This window comes from Castor canadensis, chromosome 10 (assembly GCF_047511655.1).
Source record: "Castor canadensis chromosome 10, mCasCan1.hap1v2, whole genome shotgun sequence".
NCBI lineage: Eukaryota > Metazoa > Chordata > Mammalia > Rodentia > Castoridae > Castor > Castor canadensis.
The window spans coordinates 57,990,948-58,016,467 of record NC_133395.1 but is presented as its reverse complement, the minus strand read 5'-3'; the positions used below and the strand labels follow the sequence as shown (position 1 = coordinate 58,016,467).

Genomic DNA, 25,520 nt, shown 5'->3' with positions numbered 1-25,520 from the left:
CTAGTTTGGACCAACATCAATGAGTGGGAGTGAAGCATCACTTCTGGGCCGAGGCAAGAGCTGCCATTTCCTGCCTCCCTCTCTTTCTATGCTGTTGATCTTCTGCTGTGATGGTAGCAGAACCTGAGTTATTGAGCTGCCCCTTAGAGGGGAGCCCTTGCACTCCTGCACCAGACTTGTATTTTTGGAAATATGTCATGCAAAACCATTGAGCTTTCCTTGTTATAGCAGCACAGTTTATTCTATCCTGACTAATACTGAAACGAACACTGCTGTGCTCCATCTGGGAAGATTATATGAAAGGCCTATGTTCTCTTAAGTCATAAAAATGCTGAGGTCTCTTCTTGGCTTTCTTCTGACCAAGTTGCTTCATTTCATAGGGTTTCAGTGGGTTCAAGGTGATCCAAAAGCTCACCTTCCTTCCTGATCTCTCTCCAGGATCTTCCAAATACCTCAAATCCCCAAAGAAGTGGCTTATTATGTGCCAGAGGTGTGGATTGACTGGGACTGAGATGTGGCCTTCAAGTCTCACCAGAATGTGAGTGGGAGTCCAACTCGTACCTAATGAGTCCTGCTTCTCTTCCTCCTATTTAAGGACTTTAACTCCTCCTGAAGGTCGATGTTTTTCAAACCCAAACTGTTTATGGGTTATGAAACCAGTTATACAGGATATAACTAGCATTAAAAAATTAAATATACTAGAAAAATCTGAGTATAGTATGTGTGGTGAGAATAAGTGTTGTTCTATAAAACTTGTTTCAGTGGGTATGTTGTATATTGGCTGCTGTGTATGTCTTACTATGCATCACCATGAAAATGTCTGTTGTCTCTGCTAAATAGTATAAATCAGTGATAGCTCTTGTTTACTTATGGCAGCTCTCATCTCTGTTTGCGGGAGAGGACTGATGGAAGAAGTCACCAAGGAGGGTAGACTGTCACACACAAGTATTGCAGGGAGGCCACCTGGAAACTAATAAAAAACCAATTTGTGGATGATTGCATAGCCTGGGGAGACATCAATCAGGGGTAGTTTTATGGGTAGCAGCCAGGTGGGCCACTACACCTATCACTTGGGGTGGAGCTGGATTTCTCCTAGCTGGCTCTGGCTGAGGTTCAGTTTCCCTTTTCTGGAACTAGAGATATTCCAACACTACTTGAGTAGTGATGCTATGGGAAAGACACCTTCTGTCCAGCAAAGGCTGAGCCACAATGCTCTGGCCAGTAATGGCCTCCAGTGACGGTTAGGTAGGTGTACTTTCATTAAAGCATTTTAGAGAGAAAGAGAAAGGCCTGCACCCTAGTCAAGTGTAAGCAACCTAGGAGTCAGAAAGGGTGTGTGTGTATGTGTGGGTGTGGGTGTGTGGGTGTGGGTGTGGGTGTATATAGGGGGAATGGCTGAAGGCATGGGGCCTTTCTTCTTCCACCTTTCTGTAGGTATCTCGGCCTCCATCCCCGAAGGGCTGATTCTAGAGCAGCTCTGTTACCTTCCTCAGTGGAACAGAAAGGAGAGAGGAGACAGAGCTTTGGGAGGGGAACTCAGACGGTGGCAGGAAAGAAAGCCTTAAAGGTCTGGGGTGAGAACCTAGTGTACAAAATACCTCCTAACTTGAAGTGTGCTAATTAAAGAAACCCATAAGAGATGCTGGTCACTCCTGCCACTTCCCTTTTCATTCACAGTGTTAATGGAAAAAAAAAGACTGCCAATTCAAAGATGGAATTTAAAAAGCCAAAGGCTTGCTTGAAGTTGCGTGGGGTCTGTCTTTAGTCCTGTCCAAGCTCTCTGGGGCTATTGCTGTAACTTCCTGTGGTGATCCCATGCTTTGAGAGAAGCATGTGGGAAGGCTAGCCAGGGAGAGCAAGGTTTTCTCCACTAGCTCCACCCCCCATTTCTGCTGGCTGTCCCACAGAGTGCTGCAGGGGCCACCAGGGCTCTGCAGTCAGTCAGCCCAGGCTAGGCCCTGGGGTGGATGGTTTTCACCAAGAGGCCTGGGAGGTCTGTTCTGAGCTGTGCTCTGAGGTAGACCACAGAGAGATAAAGGCTAATTCCTTTTCTGGATTGAAAAAAGAACAACAAAAACCAAAATAAGACAAAAATATATTAAAAACAACAACAACAAAAAAAAGCATCAAATGTGTGGCAAATCCAAGGTCATTACAGCCACCCATGGCTTCATTCAGGCAAAGACCTTGAGTGTCTGGCTAGACATTTAGTAAATCTAGCTGTGGTTCCCCATCCACAGATTCCCTGCCCTCTTTCCCACTGCATAACCAAGTTCCCATCTACCCCAATCCCTTTGAGCTTTTCCACTGTTTTCTTCACTTCATTTTTCTCCCTGGAACCCACACATGGTATAAGGTTGAACACAGACATTTATTTGTAAAACCGATTTCCGACAGAGGAGAGATTGCATCTGCAGAAAGCAAACCCGTGGTCACTCAGAAGGCCCCATGCACACATCAGTGAAACCCAGGGGAACCAGACAGACGACCTGTGTGACTGCCAATCCAGCCAACAGAAAAGCAGAATGTCCTTTCCGCTGGAGGACACAGATGCTCCGAGATGTCCCATGAAAAGGCGATTTGGTCTGACTTCTGCAATAAAAAGCTAGGAGCCTCCTTTCTATTCAAGTGGCTTGTTTGATTCCCACAGATACCCACTGCAGGCCTCCGTGGTCCTCCACCCGCCAGCAGGAAGGCAGCAGCGTCCGATGCCTGGGCCTTCTTACATGCCCATCCTTATGCTCTGAATGATCTGAAAGATAGCTGAAAGGGGAAACCAAAACAGACAGCTCAGACACCAGACAGCACACAGCTGGAGACCCAACCTGCTGAGTGCCCTGCTTCTGCTGACTCTGGGCCCTTGATAGTTGGTTCACAGCAGATAAGGTATATCCTAACAAGGAGTTAAGTTAACAAGGGGTCAGTGAACTGCTTTCAAAAGGTGCCTGGCTCTGCTTGCTGATGGATGCCTTGGGGATTTATAGATAAATCTTGCTAATTTCACCAGGAGTTAAGGCCAAAAATCCCTCAGGGTTGAGAAGAGCTGGGGGCTCCCTTCCCTAGCCATGTCCTGTGGCTGCTGGGGAGTGGGGAATATGGGCTTTCTTGCAGAAACTGTACTCATTAAGCAGGTCAGTGAGTCTGCATTTTCAAAATGGCCATGACCTGTAAAAAAACCTCAGCTCTGTGTGGTAAGGAAGGCTAGATGCTCAGAGCAGACACAGGAAGCTGGGCCTCTCTGGCTGTCCATGACCTTGCAAGCATGTGTATCTTCTGGTGGCCTGGGACTCTCTGAAATCAGCTATCCCTCATCCAGAGCAGTAGTGATTCATCCAGGGCTCAATCGTTACTAGCTGGGCTGGGGCAGAGGGTGATCCCCAAAGCCCACAGAGAACTCCTGGTTCTCCTGTTTATTTAGAGAGTTGTTTAAACAGCTACCAGCCTGGTTGTAGCTATTAGGTTTCAAATGTGTCCCAGGCAAGGAAGGTACCAACTTCTCCACATCTTCCCCAGGGATCAGTGGTGGTCAGTGTTGATGAAAACAATGATAACAACAGAGTAAGAATAAGTACCTCGTAGTTGCATTGTTTATTTTTTTATTTTTTGAAAGGAGACTAGGCATCATCTCATTCAATCATGTGTAATAATGGTAAACACTGAACTGTCAGAGATCTGACTCCTTTTCTATTTCATAAAGCCATCTGGAAATATAACCAGGGATTCAGCTTCCTAAATGACTAGCAAAGCCAGGCTCTCCAGACCCTCAGGAGACAAGTCCTTTGCCATTTCATCATTTGATGTTAGTGGACACATACAGGTTGACTGCTATCTGAAACGCTTAGGAGCAGAAGTGTTTAGGATTTGGTATTTTTTTTAAATTTTAGAATATTTGTATATATGTAATGAGATATCTGGAATCCAAGTCTAGATAAAAAATCCATTGATGTTTTATATACATCTTATACACATAGCCTAAAGGTAATTTGATATATTTTTAAATAATTTTGTACATGCAACAAATCTTCATGGTCTTGAATTTTCCACGCATGGCATCACGTTGCCACTCAAAAAGTTTTAGACTTTGGAGGATTTCAGATTTCAGATTTTTGGATTAGGAACTGGTACTATGTGCCAGGAACTGTGCTTTGAGAATACAGAGGGAAATAAGGCAGAGGGCCCAGGGGAATCTTTCTTGCACAGCTTGATTTTAAGGGCACGAATTTTTAAAACATGAATGAGGGGTTTTTGGCTTTTTTTTTTTTTTTTAATCTTCTAGAGAAACACTGCACCACCACCTTCCTACATTGGAGATAACCAACCATGGAAATTTGGCATTTGATATTTTTATGGATATTTGGTGTGGGTATTATAATGAAAAAGAATAACTGGTAATATTCTGCTGAAATATTGTCATGGAGGATAGACAGTGTTTGACACCAAACGCCCTAGCTGCTATACTTCCGGACTTTCATTCCTATTTCTTCTCTTTTCTTTTTTTTTAGTAGTAGTAAAAAAAAACTCAGGTTTGAACTCAGGACCTTGTGCTTGGTGCTCTACCATTTCAGCTACACCTCCAGCCCTTTTTTTTGGTCTCCTTTTTCTTATCTCTGGTGTTACAATGCCCATTTGCACTGGAACCTCTTCTATTATTTTGTTTGACTAAGCTTAAACAAAGACTTAGAATTAAGTCAAACTGGAGTCAGCAGTTCCATGGGAGACTGAGGGACTTGGAGTTAGTTCAACAACCTGTGATATTGAATTCTGACTCTAGTCAGAGGTTTGCCTAGCAAATTCTGAGTTCTCTGGTGGTCTTGACAGGGGAAGTTGCCAGGTGGATGAGAAAGTGCCCAGCTTTCAGAAACACCTGAGGTTGCTGTCCTCCCATGGCAAGGCTGACAAGGGGCAAAGATTAAACAAACATTTTGTCTTCTGCCTCAATAGGTAGGAATGCCAGCAGACAGATGGATAGCATCAGGAAAAAATGCATATCTACCATGCTTGAAGTTTGTTCTTGACATTGGGGAACCACCTTAAACTTGACAATCTAGATGACTTTATAAAGAGTGAAATGTTAGTGCCAGGGGGAACTGGGTGAAGCACAACTACTAACTACTGAGCTGTGACTGACCACAAAATTTTCTATCTTTGGAGCTCTTTTCCTCTTCTGTGAATGAGCCTAGCACTGGCACCCTGTCATGGGGACTAAGTGATATGACATGACAACCATAGCTATTGCTATTAGTACTATGGAATAAGTATTCCTTATTGGAAATGCTCGGGACCAGAAGTGTTTCAAATTTTTTTTTAATTTGGAATTTTTGCATATAATGAGATTGAGGATGGGACCCAAGTGTAAACATAAAATTCACTGATGTTTTATATACACCTTGCACACATAGTCTGAAGGTCATTTTATACAATATTCTTGGTACACCTGCATTTTGACTGTTACCCACTCATTACATGAGGTCAAGTATGGAATTTTTTTACTTGTGACATGTTGACACTCAAAAAGTTTTGGATTTTGGAGCATTTATTTATATTTTAGGGGGTTAGGATGACACCAGGGTTTTGAACTCAGGGTCTTGTGCTTGCTAGGCAAGCAATCTACTACTTGATCCACAATCCCAGCCCCATTTGCTGTAGCTATTTTTTCAGATAGGGTCTCATGCTGTTTGACCAGGCTGGCCTTGGACCAAGATGCTCCTACTTACACCTCCCTCATACCTAGGATTACAGCTGTGTACCACCACACACAGTTGTTTGTTAAGGTTCTCACTAACTTTTTGCCTAGGCTGGCCTCAATCCCACCGGAGAGGCTGGGATTACAGATATATACCACCATGCCCAGCCTGGATTTGGAGCATTTCAGATTTCAGATCAGAAATAGACAACCTGTATTACTGCAGTGACTACAGCTTGTCCACGTATGAATGTGAAGACCAGCACGTCTGCACTATCTGCTACCCTATAAGCTTTGGGAAATTACTATACAGTTCTGAGTCATGCCTTTTTTCTTATAAAACTGTAGATAATAAGTACCTTGAAGAATACAAGAAATAAATATGGTGACATATGTAAAAGATCTGTCCATGACAGATGCTCAAGGATGTCACTGCTCCTTTAATCTTGTCCTTAGACAAGAAATAACCAGTGGGATGTCAGTCAGTGACGAGCAAACGGACGATGTCTTAGTCTATCACATCCCACATTAAATTGATGACTTCAGAGTCGTAGGTAAGGATAAAGTCATTCAATTCTCTGTATAGAACTGCGACAAGTCTCTCTAAAGAATCTGAGACAAAATTTGCATGCCTCTAAGAAGCAAAACGTACACTAAAATGACTACTCCTTTGAGTCTGCTTTAAAAACTAAGTATCATTTCTGATCCTAATTGAATCCGTGAATTAGCATGCAAAGAATTGATGGCTCTTAATGTTTACAAACAAAATGCTCTGAAAGAAAGTACTTTGACTAAAGTCTGTTTTAAGTTCACATCTTAGATAGTGGAGAGATGGATGCATTTATTCTTCATTTTTCAGTAGTATCAATGTCTTTAAGAAGCTTTCCACCTTTTATACTAATTATATTAATTTTAATTCTGTGTGCTTGCCAATAGTGACCTGCAGAGTAACCCCACCTTCTAAATGCTGACTTCCCAAGGGAGCCAATAGTGAGTTCAAAGAGGGAAAGGAAGCGGGGAGTCTAGACCTGGACAAATTAATAACTTAACAGTGGGTGAACAAAGCTGAGAAAACAGCCGAGCAGACCGAGGGGCAGGAGAGATGGGAGGCAGGAAGGACGCTAAGTAAGGGAAGGACAGTAGCATTCTAGGCCAGTGACCAGGCCCTGGGCAAGTCACACACAGAGGTTCAGAGGAATGCCTGTGCAAGCAGGAAGTGCCAGGCTGAACAAGCCTCTGCACCTGCCTGTCTGCATTTAGGATCCTGGCCTTTGGGAGCCTTAGATAATCACGGCTCTGGAATCCTCAGCCTCCCTCTTTCAATGAAGTCACTAGACTCCAGGCTGCTCAGCTCAGACAACGCAGAACAACGTACCTGCTCTCACGTCTCCCATCAGCTGGCACCCGTTTCTAAAGAGCTGCCCACACTTTCCCCATTTCCTTACCTTTAATTCTTGCTCTGACCCCTTGTTCTAGCTTCAACTCTCCTCACTCCATTGAAACACCTTTTGCTGAAGTCATAAATGACTTTGTATCACTCAGTGTAACAGGTGTTCCTCAGCCTCCTCTTGCCTTGCTCCCCTCCTCTTTCTCGCTAGGTGCTCCCTCCTGAACCTCTTTTCCCATGGCCTCTGGGATGCCCCAGCCTTCTCTTTGACTCTTTCATATAAGCTTATTTTATGGGGTCATCTTTCTCCACCTGACTATCGAATTTGAGCATTGAAGTTCTTCTATGAACATCACTGGCCTTCTATTTCATTCTCCTGAGGTGACTCGGCTCGGCTCACAGTGTCAATGGCCATTCAACTGTTAGTGACTCAAAAACATGTGTCTCCAGCCTTGACTTCTCCTTCAACCTTTAGGTGCCCACCTTCTACCATCTAATTGCTATCTTCACTTGCCTCACAAGCACCTCAACTTCAGCAAGACCTTTTCATGATCTGTTCCCTACTGCCAAAATTGGTGTCATTATTCTCCATTTTGCGTGTAAACTCAAACACTAAAGTCATCCCAGACACTTCCAATTGATGACCAAGACCTGTGGATGTTACCTAAGAATCTTGGGCTTATGTGCTCTTTTTCCCACTTCCCCAGATACCACCTTAGTCCAAGTTACCATCATCTTTTTTTTTTGGTGGTACTGGGGTTTGAACTCAGGGCCTTGTGCTTGCTAGGCAGGCACCCTACCACTTGAGCCAAACCCTCAGCTACCATCATCTTTCCCTAGATTCTTACAATGAACTCTAGACGGTCCACTTTTGTTCTTCTTTAACCCTTTCTCCTCCCTGTAGCTAGAGTTATTCTTTAAATAAAAACAAATAATAGGTGTCACCCCTGTGTATAAAATACATCAGAAGCTTCGGATTGCCCAATTCTTGATGAAGCCTCCATGACCTGCAGATTTTGGCCCCTGTCCACCTGTCCACTTTTATCTTGACCATTCTTCCCCTTGTGTAGCTACTCCCTCATGGTTTCCAAAGCTCCCTGGTCTTGCCACAGTGCTTTAATACAGTCCATTTTTCTGTTTGAAATACTTCTTCACCTCTACCCCATGACCTAGCTTTCTTTCATAACTCAAAAGTTACATCTTCAGAGAAACCTTCTTTGACCCCTTAGAGCACAGATTTTCAAACGAGAGTGTGCATCACTATCTTATGGGCCCTACCTCCCAAGTTTCTAATTCAATGAGTCTAGGGTGGGGACAGGGACTGTATTTCTAACAAGCCCAAGGGGATGTTGAGGCAGCTGGTCCAGGGATCACACTTTGAGAACCTCTTCTTAAAACCATACCAGATCTTATATATTTTCATAGACCTATGTGTCTTTTCTTTAAAGACTTTCATGGTTGAAATTTTACACGGTTTAAGATGATTATTAGATTAACTCATCTTTCTTTCCCACTAGACCATGAAGTCCCAGACAGTGGGTACCATGTATGGCACAAAGTAGATCCTCTGTAAATAGCTGCTGAATGAGTGAAAGGTGAATAACTGCAGTGAGCACAGAGGAAAATACATTTTTAAAACCTCAAATGACTACTCTGAAAACCAGAGTCAGCATCAAATGGCTACCTTTAGATCCAAGTGTCCCAAGAGCTCAGTCCTTGGAGGAGAAAGCCAAGTCACCACAGACAGTAAACTTCTAAAGGCCTGAGAATGTGTCATCCCAACCCACTCCTTACCCTAGGGACTAATCCACTCCAGTTACAAGGGAATGTAGAAGGACACTGGGATGACATGGCAAGTGGATACCATAGGAAACTGACAGAAGACAGGACCCTGCCAGACAACAGGAGGCTTAAGAGTCTTCATAAACCACTTTTATTGAAAGTAAAATACTTGATAAAAGAGAGATCAAGGTTGTTGCTGAGAAGAGAGATTAAGACAGGTCAGTGGAATATTCTTCTGGAGGATAAGACAACTATAGAAATCAAACTTTAATTTTTCATTAAGAAAAAATGAAAAAAGAAGCAAGAGCTGGTAAAAAAGTATAGGCCTCCTGAGAGACAAGCAGAAATGTTAGGAAATAAGACATTGCAAAGGTAGCTCATTAAGCTCTCTGAGAGAGAAACACAAAGAAAGCCAAAGGTAAGATACCAGTTTCTGCTTTCTTCTCCAGAGGTGGAGAAGAGGGAAAAGAGATGCCAGAGACAGGGAAAGGTGGAAAGTGCCATTAAAAAGCCAACATTATTACCAAAGCATGTGATGCCTTCTGTTCACATTAAAACAGCAGAAACATCCTCTCCATAAAGAGATGCTATCCAATTCCAAATGCCCCATTGGGGCAGGGCAGAGAGTGGCAACATAAGAAGGGAGGCCACAGGTCACCTTGAGGGAGCTGCTAAGTGGTGAGATGTCTCCTCCATGCTGTCCATCTTAGATCTTGTCCATCTTGAAGAAGGAACTCCAGAGCAGATGACTAGCCTCCGCCTGTCCTCTGGGGCTGTCCAGTTCCTCATGTACACCACTTGCCAGTCTCCAGGGTGATTCACTCTGGGGAATAACAGTTTCCAGAAAGTTTTGGCAGTCTTCAGGAAAGGCCAGTGTGGTCAAGCTTTAAACATGGCAGATTCCAGTCTGTCCTGGTGCAAGTGTACAGTGAAGACAGAGGGAAGTAAGGGTACTGGTTGCCCCATCAAGGAGCAGACTATAGCTGGGACAAGGCTCCCTCCATCTGGAAGCAGGCCCTGGATGACCTGGCATCTGTAACTTCTTTCTGGAAAACACATTTTTCTGGCAGAGGAAAGTAGAGGATGTTTGAACAGGAGCTCATTTCAATACACAACCATATGCGAGAGGCCTAAAGTTAGTGGAAAACTTTTGCTTCACAGTACTCTTGGGGAAATAGTAAGAGAGAGGGAATGCGGGGTAATAGAAAACAGATGAGTTTTAGAGTCTCAAAGAGCTAGGTTTGGGTACTAGTTCTCTCATTTTTTAGCTATTTGATGTTGACTGATTTCCTCTATAAGCATCAGTTTCAAGGTCTGGAAAAAGAGTGTAATAGCCTCTTTGAAACAATTGTGTGATTAGAAGAGAAAATGTACAAGTAGGATCTGGTGTTACAATGAGGAAGTCCTTAAGAAATGGTAGCCAAAATAGTGTGACTGCATCTAGCTCACCCTTGTGCGCTACTGTTTGTTGCATTCTTCCTGGATGCAGAGAAGTTTCAGTTGTCTCCGTAGAAGTGCGACCACTGATCTTTTGGGTACCTCTGTCTAGTACCCCAGGTGCAGCTGGTCTGGGTCATGCAGTTTCCTCAACATCTTGGAACAGTGCTCCCCATCATGTTTTCTCACCATCACAAAGCCAAGTCACCAAAACTGTGAAAACATTATCTTTCTTTCCCTGTAAGCATTCAGAATTTTTATCAGAACCTTGCCAGGGAGGTGGAGGTTAAGGAGAAAGGGCCAGACACATCATTTCAGCAACAGCAAACATTTATAAAACTGTGACCATGACTCCACTGAGCCTTCTGCATGTTAAGTGTTAATCTTCAGAATCAGTAGCATGAGGGTCCTGAGAGTTTGGAACCAGTCCCATCCTCTTTTTTTTTTTGGTGGAACTGGGGTTTGTACTCAGGGCTTCATGCTTGCAAAGTTGGTACTCAACCTCCTGAGTGGCACACCTCCAGTTCATTTTGTGCTGGTTGTTTTGAAAATAGAATCTTGCTAACTTTGCCTTCAAATCTTGATCCTTCTGATCTCAGCCTCCCAAGTAGCTAGGATTACAGGTGTGAGCTACTGGCACCTGGGCCCATCCTCTTTTAAGATTGGGAGAATGAGGCTGGCAGAGTGGCTCAAGCGATAAGAGAACCTATATACCAAGCATGAGGCCCTGAGTTCAAACTCCAGTACCACCAAAAAAAAAGAATGGGAGAATGGAGGCTTAGAATGGGAGTAAGTAACTTGGACAAGACCACACAGCAGGAAGTAGGCAGACCAGGTTTCAAGCCCAGAGTGTCTCGCCCTGGAGTTGGAGATCTTTGCAACCATGCTAACTTCCCCTGTGACATGTGGACTTGCTCATTTGGTGGCTTTTAACCAGCATACCCCAAAATAGAGATCTTCCTTCACTCTTGCTTTCCAGAAGATTTCAGAGAGAAGCCCAGCAGTTCACAAAGGAAAGTTTCTTAGCTGTTGCAGAAGGTTCTCTCTGGCTTCTGAACCTTGGGCTCAAAGACACATCATCTTAAAACTGGTGAGGGGCCACACAGGAGGTGGGGGACAGAGGGCACTAAGAGGAGCAGTTTTTTGGCTTTCATGTCATCCATGATTCAGTTCTTTCCTCCTCCACTTCATCCTAAACAAAACCAGTCAGTCTTAGGAGGGTAGGAGTGTGACCCTTCTAAAAATGAGGGAGAAGAATAAGAGAGCTGGATCATGTGACTCATGAGACTGGGCACAGAGTAAGCGTTCTGGCCTTCTAAGCATCTGAGAGAATTGCTGGTTCACATCAGTTCTAAAAAAGTTGTCCTGAAAAATGACCTGCCTGTCGCATGGTATCTGTCTTGCCTCAACCCCCACCCCCCCACCAGGTAGAGTCCCTGGAGAGTCCAGGAGAAGAGGACAGTATGTTGTTAACTGACAAACAAAAGCAAAGGCCACACCTAGAAATGGTGGAGCTGATCTGATGGATAGTGCCCAATAAACTCTTCTCTGAAAAGCCTTAACTCTGTAGTGACAGAGGCCAGACCTAATTTCCTATTTGATGGGCAAAGAGGATCCAGATGGGCACCTCCCTTCTAAGAATGAGAAAGTCAGAATACCCAGGGACACAGGGTGGTACCCCCTCCACACTCACACACAAACACACAAACACAGATACACAAACACTGAAACCCACACAGACAAACCCACCACACACACACATACACACACACACACCCTCACTTCAACCACTACAGCTGCTCTTTCATTTCTTTCTTTCTAAGATTTGAATAGTTTTTCAGCTTTAAAAAAGAAAAAAAGCTGGAAAAACTATACATAGGTTTTTGTTCTTAATTTTTAAAAATTAAATTATAAAATACATGCTCGTTGACAAATTTGTACAATACAGGAAATGACTAAGAGAATAACAGCCACTGGTTAGCCCTATCCCATTCCCTTTGATGGGGAGCTAAAAAATACCCAGGTTTTGGGAACCATTAAAATTCTCATAATTCTAATTAGGAAGTTAATATCAGGGTTTGGCCAGAGAGGAGATATAAAATTGAAATTAGGAATACACAAGGGAGAACTGGCCTGAGAGGGAAGTGGGTCATGGCTGGTGTTAAAGAAGTTCTTGCAGAGAATTAAAGGATGATGGGAATTAAATGGCAGCTCATTATTCCCTGCTGAAGCCTTAATTGAGGCATAAGGACAGAGAAGGATTCAACCATGCTACAGAGAGCATCCCAGACTGCTGCTTCCTGTTGATGTACAGTTTCACAGCCTGGGCTCAGAAGAGATAAATAATACTATGAGACCACCAGAAACATGCAAATGCTGATTCTAAACAGCAAAATTGTCTGAACAGCTATTAAGGAAAAGACCTAACTTCACCAAGTCTAGCAGGCATTGCGATCAAAGAGAGAAGTTGCAAGCGCTGAAGACAGTTGTTCTGTGACTACCATGGCAGGAACATAAAGTGTAGGTGAAGGGTAGCAAAGGTGCATATGTGGCTCTGCTAACAATACCATGCTCGCCTTGGTGTGACCCGAGAGGTCTTCTCAATAAGGTTCTTATAAAGAGCTGAGGACAAAAGGAAGAGGAAAATACAACAAGCAAATGAGCAAAAAACAACGCAGGAGTTAGGGCTCAGGGCACAAACAGCAGTGACGAGGTTCATTAGTGGTCTGGGAAGTGCATCAAGTCCACAAGTGTTTTGGGAAGATAGTGTATCTGTGTGACAGTATCTTTGTGGTGAACAGTCTCAGACAGACATTCCAGGTCACGCTTGTCTCTGAGTCTCAAGATAAAAACAACCACTGTGCAGAAGCTATCGAACTGTTCTCCAATGGGGTAGGTTTTAAAACCTGGGACTGAGACAGCCAGAATGAGCAGCTTATCTGGAAAGAGGCCCCACTGCTTGCAGAAATAGAAGACAACGCTTTGATAAAAAAAAAAAGAGGAGAGAAAAAGAGCAAAGTCTCCTAAAGAGGCCTAAATTCCTTGGATCTCAATGTGAATCTGGATCTTAGCAGATCAAATAGAGACAGATCCAGCCAGTTCAACAGGCTCAAGCAAAACAAAATTCCAAGCTAAGAGCAGGTATTTAATTGAGAAATGGTTTTAAATTTCAGACATTATGTGTGTGTATATACATATAAATATAAAATATTAATAAAAATTAAGCTGGTTATGAAATTAAAAGTAAGATATGGCCCTGAGAGGTCCTGCTTGGACAACATCATGTCTCAAAAAGAATGCACTGTATCTCACAAGGACAACTTCCATACAAAGCAGCTGAGCATTAGGGTTGCTTTAAGGAAATGAAACACATTATCTTTTCGATGCTCAACTTAAAGTGCAAGGTGCTATTCTCTGATTTTAGTCTGCATATTGGTGCTCCTTATTCCTGAGTGGGCAAGAAGTTGATACTCTCGCATTTGGGGAAGTGTGTTACCTCTGAAAATTGCTCACTCCTCCTTGGAGAGAAGAGGCAGACTCTCAGCTTTTTGATAGATGAGGAATTGTAAGAGGCTGGCTCTGCCAATTAAACACACAGCCTGGAAGGATGAAAGGTGAGCGGAAGTCTAAGCACCTATAGCACAACTGACAGTCCCACAGTGCCACTGTCTTCCATGAAGGCTAAGAGGACAGGGTTACGGGTACGGTAATGGGTGATCACAGGTTTTGAGCTTGCTATGGGTCAAAGCAGCCTTTGGAGGACTTCTTATCTCCATTTTCTTTTCTTTTTTCTCTTCCTTCCTCCCGGTCTCCCTCCCTCCCTCCTTTCCTTCCTTCCTCTCATTTTTTTTGCGATAGGATCTTACCATGTAGCCCAGGATTGGCCTTGAACTCATGACCTTCCCGTCTCAGCCTCTGGTGCCAGGGCTACAGACCCAACTTTTATCTCCATTGTCATGACAATAAAATCAAAATGGAGAGAGTGAATAACTTTTCCAAGGTCATTTAGCTGACAAAACCAGCGAATCCAGGCTTTGAACGCACATCTGGAAGATTCTGAGCTATTCTCTCTAAGACCTCTTATCCCATTGCTGTCAGATGGTCAGTTTTCAGAAAAGTGCCTTGCTTAAAAGACCTTTTGCAATCATGGAAAGTGGAGATTTGCTTACTCTCAGGGTGTATTTAGATAATCTCCTCACACTCCCTCTTTCAGGGTAATTATTAGAGGTTACAGACAAGTATGTAAGCCGGAAGTATGAATAGGCCTGGCTGGACTCAGATCCTGGTGGCCTTGGGAAGCCCCAATGTCTGTTCCTCCATCTGATTTTTCAGGGAGGGGATGGCATTTCCCTGGTGCATGTTTGTGACAGGGATCTCTGAATGCCTGGACTTCAAGAAGGGCATGTGCAAAAAGAAGGAGGAAGGCTGTGAGAAGCAGGGGTCAGGAGAGGGTGGTGGCATGTGAATTCCCAGAGTAAAAGGGTCCTTAGCCTTTTATAGGTTTGTTCACCTGTTTCTCCACATACAATGGAGTAAGGGTGACTAATACATGGACACATGCTTACATGCCAACTTCCTACCCGCCCTAATTCTTTCCCTAGAAAAACACTCAATGTACATGTCTTACTACTTGCCTGACCTGAATATCTATTCACCCTATGTATGCTGGCACTATTTCTAAAAACAGCACAACTGATAATCAATTAGGAAAGTGCATTAATAGGATAAGGTAATGAAAGCAGTGAGACTTTGAAGAGATTCAGCTCAATGGTCAACATCTTCATTCATACTGGAAGATGTCACCCTTTTCCTCAGTGTCTGAATGAAAATATACAAAATAAGAGGTACCAACCACATAGGCTCAAAGGCAGCAATAGGATCTCCTAGGTGCTACTGGCACTTGGTAAAATGGAATTTGAGCCTGGCATGGGATACATGGTATTCAAAGAAGAGAGCAATTGGAAAGGGACAGGAAGAAGAGGCTGTCTGCAGAGACCTGAGGGTCCTGCAAGGAACCCCAGTGCACTGTGTGTGAGCAAACAGCAGGCAAGAGCAGAGGTTGGGTGCTAATGTGTGTCCTGCACATAGCCAGACAGGTGCAAGGGGGAGGGCATCTTTTCTATTTTGGAACAAAAGCAAGGTACCCTAGTGAGGAAGACTTCCAGTACCGAGCACCTGCAGAGAAGCTCCCTACCTAAAACAGAGAAGCCGATCTGGAGAGAATGGAGAAAATCACATTCTTTTACATGTAGAGAAGTAATGTGTGTGTAGGCGCTTATGCTCTGGATCCTGAAAAGGAGAGAAACTTAAGAGGGAGAGTGGCTCTGCAAGATGAAATGAATCATGACCAGTTCCCCAGAGGTGTCCATGGGGATAGATCTGAAGGAGCTATTGTGTTTTTCATGACATGCTCTGTTTAGAAGAGGACTTGAGCAAAGATAGAAGGAAAGGCACAGTACCAAGCACAAATGAGAAGAGTGACACATTTCTGTGAGAAAAGCCCCCGACTTGAGCCAAGGCTTGCCAAAAAAAAAAAAAAAAAAAAAGGCTAAGGTTGGTAAAAAGACACAAGGGTGGAGTGGATTATTATTTTTAGTTATGATTTGAAAAGGGACAAGGCACATTGCTTAGGGATCTTGGTAGCATGTTAAGAGAGGTCAGTGAAAGTAAGGAGACTCAACTCCTGTTTCATGCCTAGCCTCTCCATAGAAGGAAAATGATCTTCTAACTAGAAAGAGTTTAAAAATTACCATCAAAGGAACAGTGGTAAGCTGGGGGTGTAGCTCAGTGGTACAGTGTTAGCTAGCGTAGCATGTGCGAGCCTTGGATTCAATCCCCAGCACCACAGGGGGAAAACAAACAAACCAACCCAGCAGTGGATACTAAGGGAGAGGGGTGTGTTACAGTAAGTGGTGGGTCCGAGTCCCCAGGCCCTGCAGGCTCACATTCCAGGGACCTGAACAAACCCATCAAGAAGATAACAGAGCCAATGTACCCACATACTTAATTCTTGGGAAACGGAGACTAGGAAAGTTCTAGAAGACTGTTGTCCACAAATGTCCTTGTCATATGACTAGATAAGCCTGGCAAAATTGTGGCTATATAACTTAGAGAAGGTTCCTAAGCCCTTGGAAAAGGAAAAGATGAATTTTAAGAACTAGCATGGATTTGAGAGAAAGAACCCAGACCAGCAGGTGTTACTGGTTTTCTCCCCTACACTACATAAGGGGGGCAGGGTAAGAAGTCCACATACAGTTACTATGTAGCTCAAAGACAAAAAAGAAATAAATATTGGCTCTGGTTCTCTTTACAACCTGGCCAACAGGGGCACATGGTCACAGCCCAGGGATCTCTATGACTGGGCTTCTTACATTCCCCCAACCGGCATGCTACTGGAGGCCTTTGTGCCTTTGTCACATCATGCTCCCTCTTGTAGTTATCTTCCTCACCCTGTCTATCTGGCTGTTCCTTTCCCAACTCAGCTTAAGTAGCCCCTCTTAGAGGAAGCTTTCTCCTCTGCCACATTTGGTGTAGAAGTCCCTTACCCATGCTGGCCAAGTGCCCCCAGGGTCACTATCATGGTGCACTCTTTGGGCCCACACCCAACAGTTCCCTTACTTCCCTCCTGGCACCTGCAAGCTCCTAAAGGGGTTTGCATTCCAAGGCCCAGCCCAGTGCCAGGTGCACACAGCACCCTCAAGACATGGAGATAGACAAGCTCTGCGCTGAAGTTCAAAGTCAACCCAAAGGGTTGTGTTCCATAGGCTTCTCTAAGCCTAGACCTTTCATCAGTGCCTGGGAGGTATAATATACTTAGAGCAATTATAAAGCTGAGACAGAAGGAGAGTTAGATAAAAAGTTCAAGGTTCAAGATCTAACAGTCTACAGACTGGTCATAAAGCCTAAAAACATAGATAACATTTTCATATGTTAATTTTCTTGATTTTCCTGTGGCATGCTAAAGGAATGGGTGTGTTTATTTTGTTTTGGGTGAAAAATCCAAGGCGAAATCACCAGAGGCAGTGAATCACAGATGAATTACACATATTGATAGATGTGTTTCCCTAATGTGCCGCATTCCTTGTAATTGTGTACAGTGCTCTGAACTATTCATTGCGAACAAAGGACAGTACACTGAATATATCACGTAATGTCACTGACCATACTGCATATTATAATGTAGTATCAGGAAAACATTTATTATGTGTGTTTATTTGTTCCTAAAACTTAATGGACACTCTGGAGAGAGAACTGAAAACTCATAATAAAATTTTAACAGAAATAATCATGAAGCTTTGTGTTAAAAAGTCAACTAGATACTGATAGCACAAGGAATATCTGGCTTTATCCATCCATCCATCCATCCATCCATCCTGAGTACTCACTCACTGTGGGTCAAATACTGTGCTGGGACCCACATGTTAAGTGGGAAATAAACACTGCCTTCCCTGGCATCCTTGTGTGTGTGTGGAAATGGGTTATAAGTAAGCAAATGAAATAATTTCCAATGCTGATAAGGACTATGAGTAAATAGAACAATGCGTGATGGGGCTAGGGGTTCCTTGGCATAAGGGAGTACACAGGTGCTCCTCTGAGCTTCACAGGAAGTTTATATGAAGAAGAAGCTGGGTGGAGTCTGGCTGGCTGACAAGGACCATGTTAAAAAGTGTGACAATTAAAAGGTAACTGCAAAACCAGGTGATATTAATAGGAATGGTGAAATCAAAGGTGGTGACAATCCTACTAGAAGTGGTCATACCACCCCTAGACTACCTTCTAAAGTTGCCAATGGTGTGCTTTAAGAGAATCACTGAGTACATCCAGAAGAGGGGCTTTGAAACCACTTAGAAGAGGGAAGTTTAGTTTGCAGAAGGAACTACCAGGCACTCATCTTTAAAATAGGTGAAGATTCAAAATATTCAGAAGAGAGTAGGAATAGGCTTTTTGGTTGTTTGTTTTTTCATACAAGGTCTCACTATATAGCCCAGGTTGGCCTTGAACTGATGATCCTCCTGCCTCAGCCTCTGGAATGCTGGGTTTATAGTTGTGTGCCACTGAGTCTGGCCAGGAATAGGCTTTTTGAAGAAGTGAGCACCCCATTCTTGGAAGCATTCAGAGACTGAGTAAAATTTATTAAGTTTTACAGATTTGTAAAAATCTGTCAAAATTGGTGATGAGGTGAGTCCTGTATAGGGCAAAAGACTCCCTTCCAGGACACATCTTCAGGAAAGGAGTAAAGCTTTACTTTCTTGAGTGGATGATTTTCTCATCTTGAAACACCAAATCCTCTTCAAAATATTTAGAGCACAGCAACAATAATGGCAAGAACTTCAATTCCTTCTTTCCTCTAAGAACTTCTGTTTCCTTGGAAAAGTGATCTCTTGAAGATCAGAGGAACTGATCACTTGTGTTTGAATCAGGATGGGGTCTTGGTGAGTGGACCTCTTCCCTGCCCTCAGCAACAGTGACACATGGAGGGTGGTGGCCCTTGAAGGCCTGCTGTACACACAGAAGTGAACTGCACTCACCAGTATTACAGAGACCCAACAGATGGGGACCAGGAGGCACGTGGAGGCTCCCACTAACCGCATTTAGCTAGGAACAACTGCGGGACGCTTCAGCTCCTCTCCCCTGCGCGTGTGAGCCTGTACTTGCACATACGTAAGAACAACTCTCCGCGCTCGCCACCATTCAGTATCAGGTGGCCCATACCTGTGGCTCAGGTCACAGGCTCAGTTCTGTCTACAAGCTCTGTAGAACGTTCTCATCATAAACCCTCTCCCTCTCTTGGAATGTGGACTTTTTCAGGCAGACAAGTGCTCCACTTTCTGTTCTAAATGTGCTTTTTAGGCTATGTCTACATAGAACAACTCCCCTGAACTCTCTAGTGCATGTGACCTACTTAATTAGTCAATAGAATCATTTCATGATTATTATTTGATAGTGTGTCAATTCTGCCTCTATTCATATTTACAATAGAAACTAAATAAAAACCCATTAAGATTAAGGTTGAGGTAGTGATTAACTTGAATCCCAGATCAATACATTTTTTATTTACTTGTGAATAAAATGTGGTTTTCAGGGACAGTGAACATGGGATATAAGTTCAGTGAAATACCATACCTGAGCCACAGACAACAAAAACAAACAGTGCCAACAGCCATGGTCCTACAGGGTATTTCTCTTCTTGTGGCCTCTATAAAAGAATGGAAAAAAGTATTATTAGGTTCAGTGACTCAAAAAATGTTTATTGAGTACTTCTAGGCATTGCGTGAGGTGCTGGAGATCCTACTGTGAATCAAACAGACTTGATCTTAACTCTCGGTGGGCAGATACAGATGAATAAAGTCAATTTTAAAGAACTGGGATAGGTTTGAAAAAATTAGTCCATCAACAACCTCATTAACACCCTGTAACGAAATCAACTTGATGGTCTTAAATATTCTAGGGGCAGATGGCATATCAATACATAAACTAACACAGTGATTTTGGAAACAAAATGATATAATTTTGCTTTATCTGTTGAAGACATATTCTATGCCAGGCACTCTATGAGACAGTCAGTCCACATCTATTATCTCCAGCAGGCACAACTCAAGCAAGGCAATTATTACTATCATTTCTATTTTGTAGTTGAGAAAGAGGATCAACATTTGTTAACTTGAGCAGGAGCTGGGATTCGATTCATTATAGACCTTCAGTGTTTTCCACAACCAGGTTCATTTTTCATTCTCGCATCTGCACACTCCCAATAGGATCAGGGAGCACTGGATATTTCTTCCTCCCTCCCTTCTTCCCTCCCTCCCTCCCTCTCTCCCTCTCTCCCTCCCTCTCTTTTTCCTAACAGGCTGTCATTGTGTAGCCCAGGCTAGCCTCAAATTCAAGATCCTCTTGACTCAGCCTCTGGAGTACTGGGATTACAGACATGTACCACTATGCCCAGCCAACACAGGCATTTTCCCAAAATCTTCTATGTACCAAAATTTGGGAAGTCCAGGCAGGAGAAATTCTCAGGACCACAGAAGCACCCCAGTAACTGTGAATGGATGTTTAGAGCAGCATGTTGTAACAAGCTCCTAAGCCTTAATGAAGTTTGTGCTTTGGAGAAGTCTCCATACTCCCTGGCAAGCGGAAGGGCACCGTTGCGTCTGCAGGAATGCTGCCCGGTACACCTGCTCCTCTTCTCAAACCAAGAGCACAGAGGTAATAAGAACATCCCTCCATGACACCTCTAGGTCTATATGCAGGTGTCCTGAAAACCAAATCAACCAATTGAATAACTCAGATTTTCTGAAAAGGCACCAGAAAAACCAGTGTATGTCAAATAAAAAGGCAGAAGGAAGAAAGTTATATTTAAAAAGCAAACAAAGCAAAGAACTCACCAATTACTTTCTCATTAGCTTGAGCAAAAAATAGGCTAAGTTAAAGAACACATACAGCCATGCGCACAGAAACAGACTGGTAGAATAGATACTTTAGCACAAACTTAAATATAGTAGCTACTAAGTGCCCATTAGAAAATGGATAAGCACGCAAATTCCATGAAATCTGATTTCTTAGATCAGGTAAAATAAAGCCTGGGTTTAGGAAGGGTATTTTATTAACACTTCCTAATTGGTGGTAGTATTGGGTTATCTCTGTTGCACTTATTAGAGAGGTAAAGTGTCAGTGGCAGGTGACTTTGACTCTGTCCTTGACAGTTTGCATGTACCATCACTTCCTTGCTAGTGAGTCACACAGCAAGGGAATAGTAGGTTGTTGCTATTGACTAAACAAGGAAATAATCAGTCTTCAATAATTGCATAAGATTATTGTGCCATTCTTTGGGACTTAAGACCAGGTCAAGCTCAGCCCAAGAACATAATAAAGATTTAGGATAAAGTTAGCTGAACCACTCTCTTCTACAGTCTTGCTAACAATTCATCATAGCTGCCCAGGAACCAATGCTGACATCATTGTTCATCTAATGACACATTAGAAAAACTCATGTTAGCTTTATTTCCAGAAATGCCAACAAGCAAATTTAGGAGCCTGTAAGTGAATCATGGGTCTAGCAAAGATGGCAAATGGAGTTCTTTATTTTTATTTGTGGAAAAAGACAAATTATTGCAAGTAGCGCTTGGTGTGTATAACATGAAACCCTTCATGGTAGCATTCGCCATTGAATCAATATTACTTGTGGAGTTCCAGAACCCACACATGCTTGGCTGATCACAATACTAATATCTTCCCTTTTGAGAGCTTTGGGTTACTACGTTTTTTGGAAGGAGTGCCCAGTACAATTCCATTGGGACAATTCACACAAACCTGATTGTTGTTGGAAAAGGTAAAACACTACTCATTCTGTAAATGACAAGGTTCACTTCAAACACAGAACTCCAAAATATCAGAGGATGGCTTTCCCTGCGATAAGATGTAAGTAAGGCAACTCTGACCTCTGCAATTTAAATTCCCCCTTCACTCTGGAGGAGTTACTACTGTGTAATCACAAAATGTCTATTCCAGCTCTCTGTTTTTTGGATTAAACTGCTCTCTGGGAGCAAAATATTGATTTACCCCACAGCTGTTAACTAATAATGAAATACTGAAGTATCTGCCTGTAATTACAAAAGAAGTTTATTTCTCAACAGTTAGTCTAAATTTTTGATTGGAATCTGTAAATCTGTTCTCATTTACTGAGTTTCATTCTGAATAAGCTGTTTTTTGCAAGTTCCTTATCAAAATATAACCATGTTTGACTTGTAATTGGGAAAATTAGATTAAGGATTTATAGTTTCTTTTTTGAAGGAGAACCTCATTTTTCTTTTTGGATGCTGACCCATTTACAATACAGTTAGCCAAAGCCCTGTCAACCAATTGAAAATAAACGTTTATTGTGGCTTGGTTCGGAAACCTTTCATTACAAATTTAGTTGGGCCATTTAAAAACCCTCAGAGGCGTCAGGAACTTTCAGAGGGTCTCTCCCATGGTATATCCAAACCTGTTAAGTGTACTCACATTGCACATTAAATATAATTTTAATGTAACTGAAAGTTGAGTTGAGTTGGGCTGCAGGTGATTAGTTACATTTACTAGCTATATGAAGTGTTTTCCTCATTTTCCCATTTTCTTTTGTTAGTTTGGAGGCAATAATTTTTGTTTTAGGTCTCACACATTTTTCTAATGGTCTTGAAAAGCCAGAGGTAGCAGACGCTGAGTCTATGGCACCTAATGGACAAAACTGCCCTATTGTTACTCTTGGCAGTCAGATAAGTTGTCAACTGAGATCAGCTAAGGACTGAATTCTGGTTCCTTAGCTCATTAGAAGCAACCACATGTAGATATTTTCACTGTCAGCAAGTAGGTCTGATACCTTGAGAAGGAAGAATAAATCTCCTAGGAATATAAAATCCTACGTGATTTAATGCCAATTGGAATTTTTTTCAATTTGACAGCCACTTTTTTTTCTGAATAAAAATAAGTAGGGGGAACATAGATCTCCGTGAAAAAGTAGTTCCGATTCTGGATAAGGTGCCATTTTGCTGTCCCAATCACAATTAAAGAATTTAATTCCCAAAAGAGTGTTAAGGGTTACTTAAGCCCGGGGCTGTGTACAAGGCTCAGCGTTGGTTTCCATGCTAAGATTTCTCTGTCACAATGCTGCTGGGTTTTGCAAGAATTCCGGTGTGATGATTATAGAGGCAGCTTGTTGCTCAGTTAATCAAACCAACATAATGTGTTTGGCTAAAAAGAATTGCCTCATCAAGTCTGCAAGCGATTCCTGACAAACCCCAAGCTTCGGCTGCACTTCCGCTTAACTATGGAGTAATAGATTCCAGACGCCTTTGCTCCTAGACTGGGAGGGCTCTGCCCAACACCCACCCAACGCATGCCTCTCTATGTCCAGAGTCGCAGGCCTGGCATTTTGTGTTGAAGACAATCTGCTTTATTAGAAGAAATGCCTGTGCCTACGGCATACAGTTTACTTAAAATTCCAGTTGTAAAGCTTCAATCTACAGTTCGGGGTGCACGGCATCCCTGGCAATAAACTGGGCTCTACAGTTACACCAACAGAAAGCCTAAATTCAAGGGCCTACAAGAGTTACGTTACACCTCAGCCATTGGTAGCGGGAGGCCTCCCTGGAGAAGAGGGAAATGTGGGTCGGAATCTCATTCTCCACTTGAGCTCTTTCGATATTCACAAGGAGACCATTACAAAGAGGCTGGAAAGAAAACCTCAGCCTGGTGAGTGTCTGCATGGGCGGGGGAGGGCTCGGGGCGGAGTCTGGAAGCAGGAGATGCTAAGTGGGCCCCATGTACTCATTCATTCATTCATTCAACAAATATTTCAGCAATTACCAGGTCTGGGGCCCAGAGTTCATGCAGGTGGCTTAACTGTCCACTAAGCATGTGGCTTTGTCTTTCCCAAGGACAATGGCCCAGTTCTTTTCTGGGGAGGATCCTCCGCGCCCCCAAGGTAGCCTAGGCGGTTACTTCCAGAGGGGCTACGACCAACGAGGGCCCTGTGTGCCAACGAGGGTGCAGAGGAGCCGGTGCCCCAGCCCAGCCGAAAGCTGGCCTTCCCCGGGAGGAGCCAGAGGCCTGGCCCTGCGCCCGCGGCCCGGCCCCGCCCCGCCCCGCAGGGTGTCCCCGGGATCGGCCTGGCCTGGCCGGCGTCGCCGCCTTACCAGGGTTTTGGCGACGTTCCCCCTCTGGGTGATGTTTTTGCTGTGCTTCTCGTTAGCCATCCGGATCCGCTGTTTGGCCACCATGGCTTGGGCGCTGTGAAATGCTCTCGGCGCTCACCTGCAAGGATGCCTGGGTTAGTCCCCGCCACCCGGCCGAGCGCGTCCCCCGAGGTCCCTGCGGCCCGGGCGCTGCAGGTGGCCAGGCGCGGCCCGAGCCCCGCGCACCCTACGCCCCGAGCCCCAGCCAGCCGGCTCCAGAGAGAGGCCAGCGCCCGGACGGAAGTAATCTCTCATCTCAGGAAACCCTCTCCGACTTCCTCGCCATCCTTCCGGTCCCCCCAGCCACCTACCCAGCGCGGCCACCCAGGCAGGAGGCAGGCGCGGCTGCAGCGCCGCGCGTGGAGCCTCAGGGGCCTGGGGCCCGCAGTGTCGCTGTCCAGTGGCGAACGCTGCGGGGCCGAGGGTTCAGACTACCCGGCGTTTGTGCGCCAGTGGGGGATGGGATGGGGGTGCGGCCGCGCTGGGGCTCCACAGCCCTTGATCACCCCAGGCCGGGCAAGGAGTGGGGGCAACCGCGCTTCAGGTCCAAGCCCTGGACCCCAGGCAGCGGCCGAGGGCCTCAAAAGTCAAGTAGAACCTCACCCAGTTCTGGGCCAGCGCTGTTGGGGCGAGGTCCAAAGGACTCTCTCCTTCAGGTGTTTGGGAAAGGGCCCCGAGAGAGGGAACCCCACTAATGGACTTTTCTCCCGGGCTGCGTAAGGGACCCTTTGAGAGGTGTGAAGAGGACACAGGCTTCCTGTCTCCTGGACAAATGGGGATCAGGGGTCCTGAGGATGGAGTTGGGACAGGTTTTTGCCTCGGTAGTTGTGGGAGTTACATCGGAAAATGGGCCAGAGACTCATCCGAGTGGAGCATGGGAGGATAAACAGATCTGTGGCCAGCAGCCCAGAGCAGATTTGGTGGTGACCGCTCAAAGCTGAAACCTTTGACCAGCCTTGGCTTGGACCTCCCTCCAGCCACCCCAGATTGAACCGGAAGTTTCCTGGCAGCAGAAGGATAGAAACAAGAGTTTTAGTCTCCCAGACACCGGCACTAAGACTCTACAGATTGCCTAGAGGAGGGTGGGGAAGAGGTTCAATGACTCCCCTTTCCACTCTAAATACACTAGAATTAGCTCTTACAAGCTCAGGAGGAGGAAACACCAAGGCAGATTTGGGTCAGTGGGAATTGTGACTCCGGGGTGAGGGTGTGTGAGCACTAGCACCCCAGTGTGGAGAAGAGCTGTGGTCACAGACCAGCTTGGCAGGTGCAGCACCCTGTCCTCTTAGTGAAGGCATCCAAGACTGGGTTTTCACATTTCCTGGTGTGGACAAAACTCCTCTGTGTCAATGGGAAGTTAGGAGACCTTTTCTCTTTGAGGACCTATTAGCTGCTTCCCTGTCCCACATACTTGTCATTTAGCTTCAATGGAGGCTGCTGGGAGCAGCTTGCTGGAACCCAGAACACAAAATGCCATCAGTTCATTCTTTTTTCTACTCTAGACGTCAGTTCACTTGAAACGAGT

At 44.3% G+C, this 25,520-nt stretch overlaps 1 protein-coding gene across 2 annotated transcripts; it reads right to left on the bottom strand.

Moving 5' to 3' along the window:
- Positions 1 to 2,352: 2,352 nt before the first annotated feature.
- On the bottom strand, positions 2,353 to 24,096 carry Serp2 (stress associated endoplasmic reticulum protein family member 2). 2 transcript variants are annotated; one of them, XM_074043349.1, is made up of 3 exons: positions 23,957 to 24,096; positions 19,413 to 19,485; positions 2,353 to 2,763 (listed from the first exon to the last, which is right to left on the bottom strand). In XM_074043349.1, exons 1-3 carry the CDS (start codon positions 24,038 to 24,040, stop codon positions 2,723 to 2,725), a joined length of 198 nt encoding a protein of 65 aa, XP_073899450.1. In that variant the 5' UTR covers positions 24,041 to 24,096; the 3' UTR covers positions 2,353 to 2,722. The 2 variants fall into 2 exon arrangements, with proteins under 2 accessions (XP_073899450.1, XP_073899451.1); XM_074043350.1 differs by lacking the exon at positions 2,353 to 2,763 and adding an exon at positions 6,600 to 10,527.
- Between the last annotated feature and the right edge of the window lie 1,424 nt (positions 24,097 to 25,520).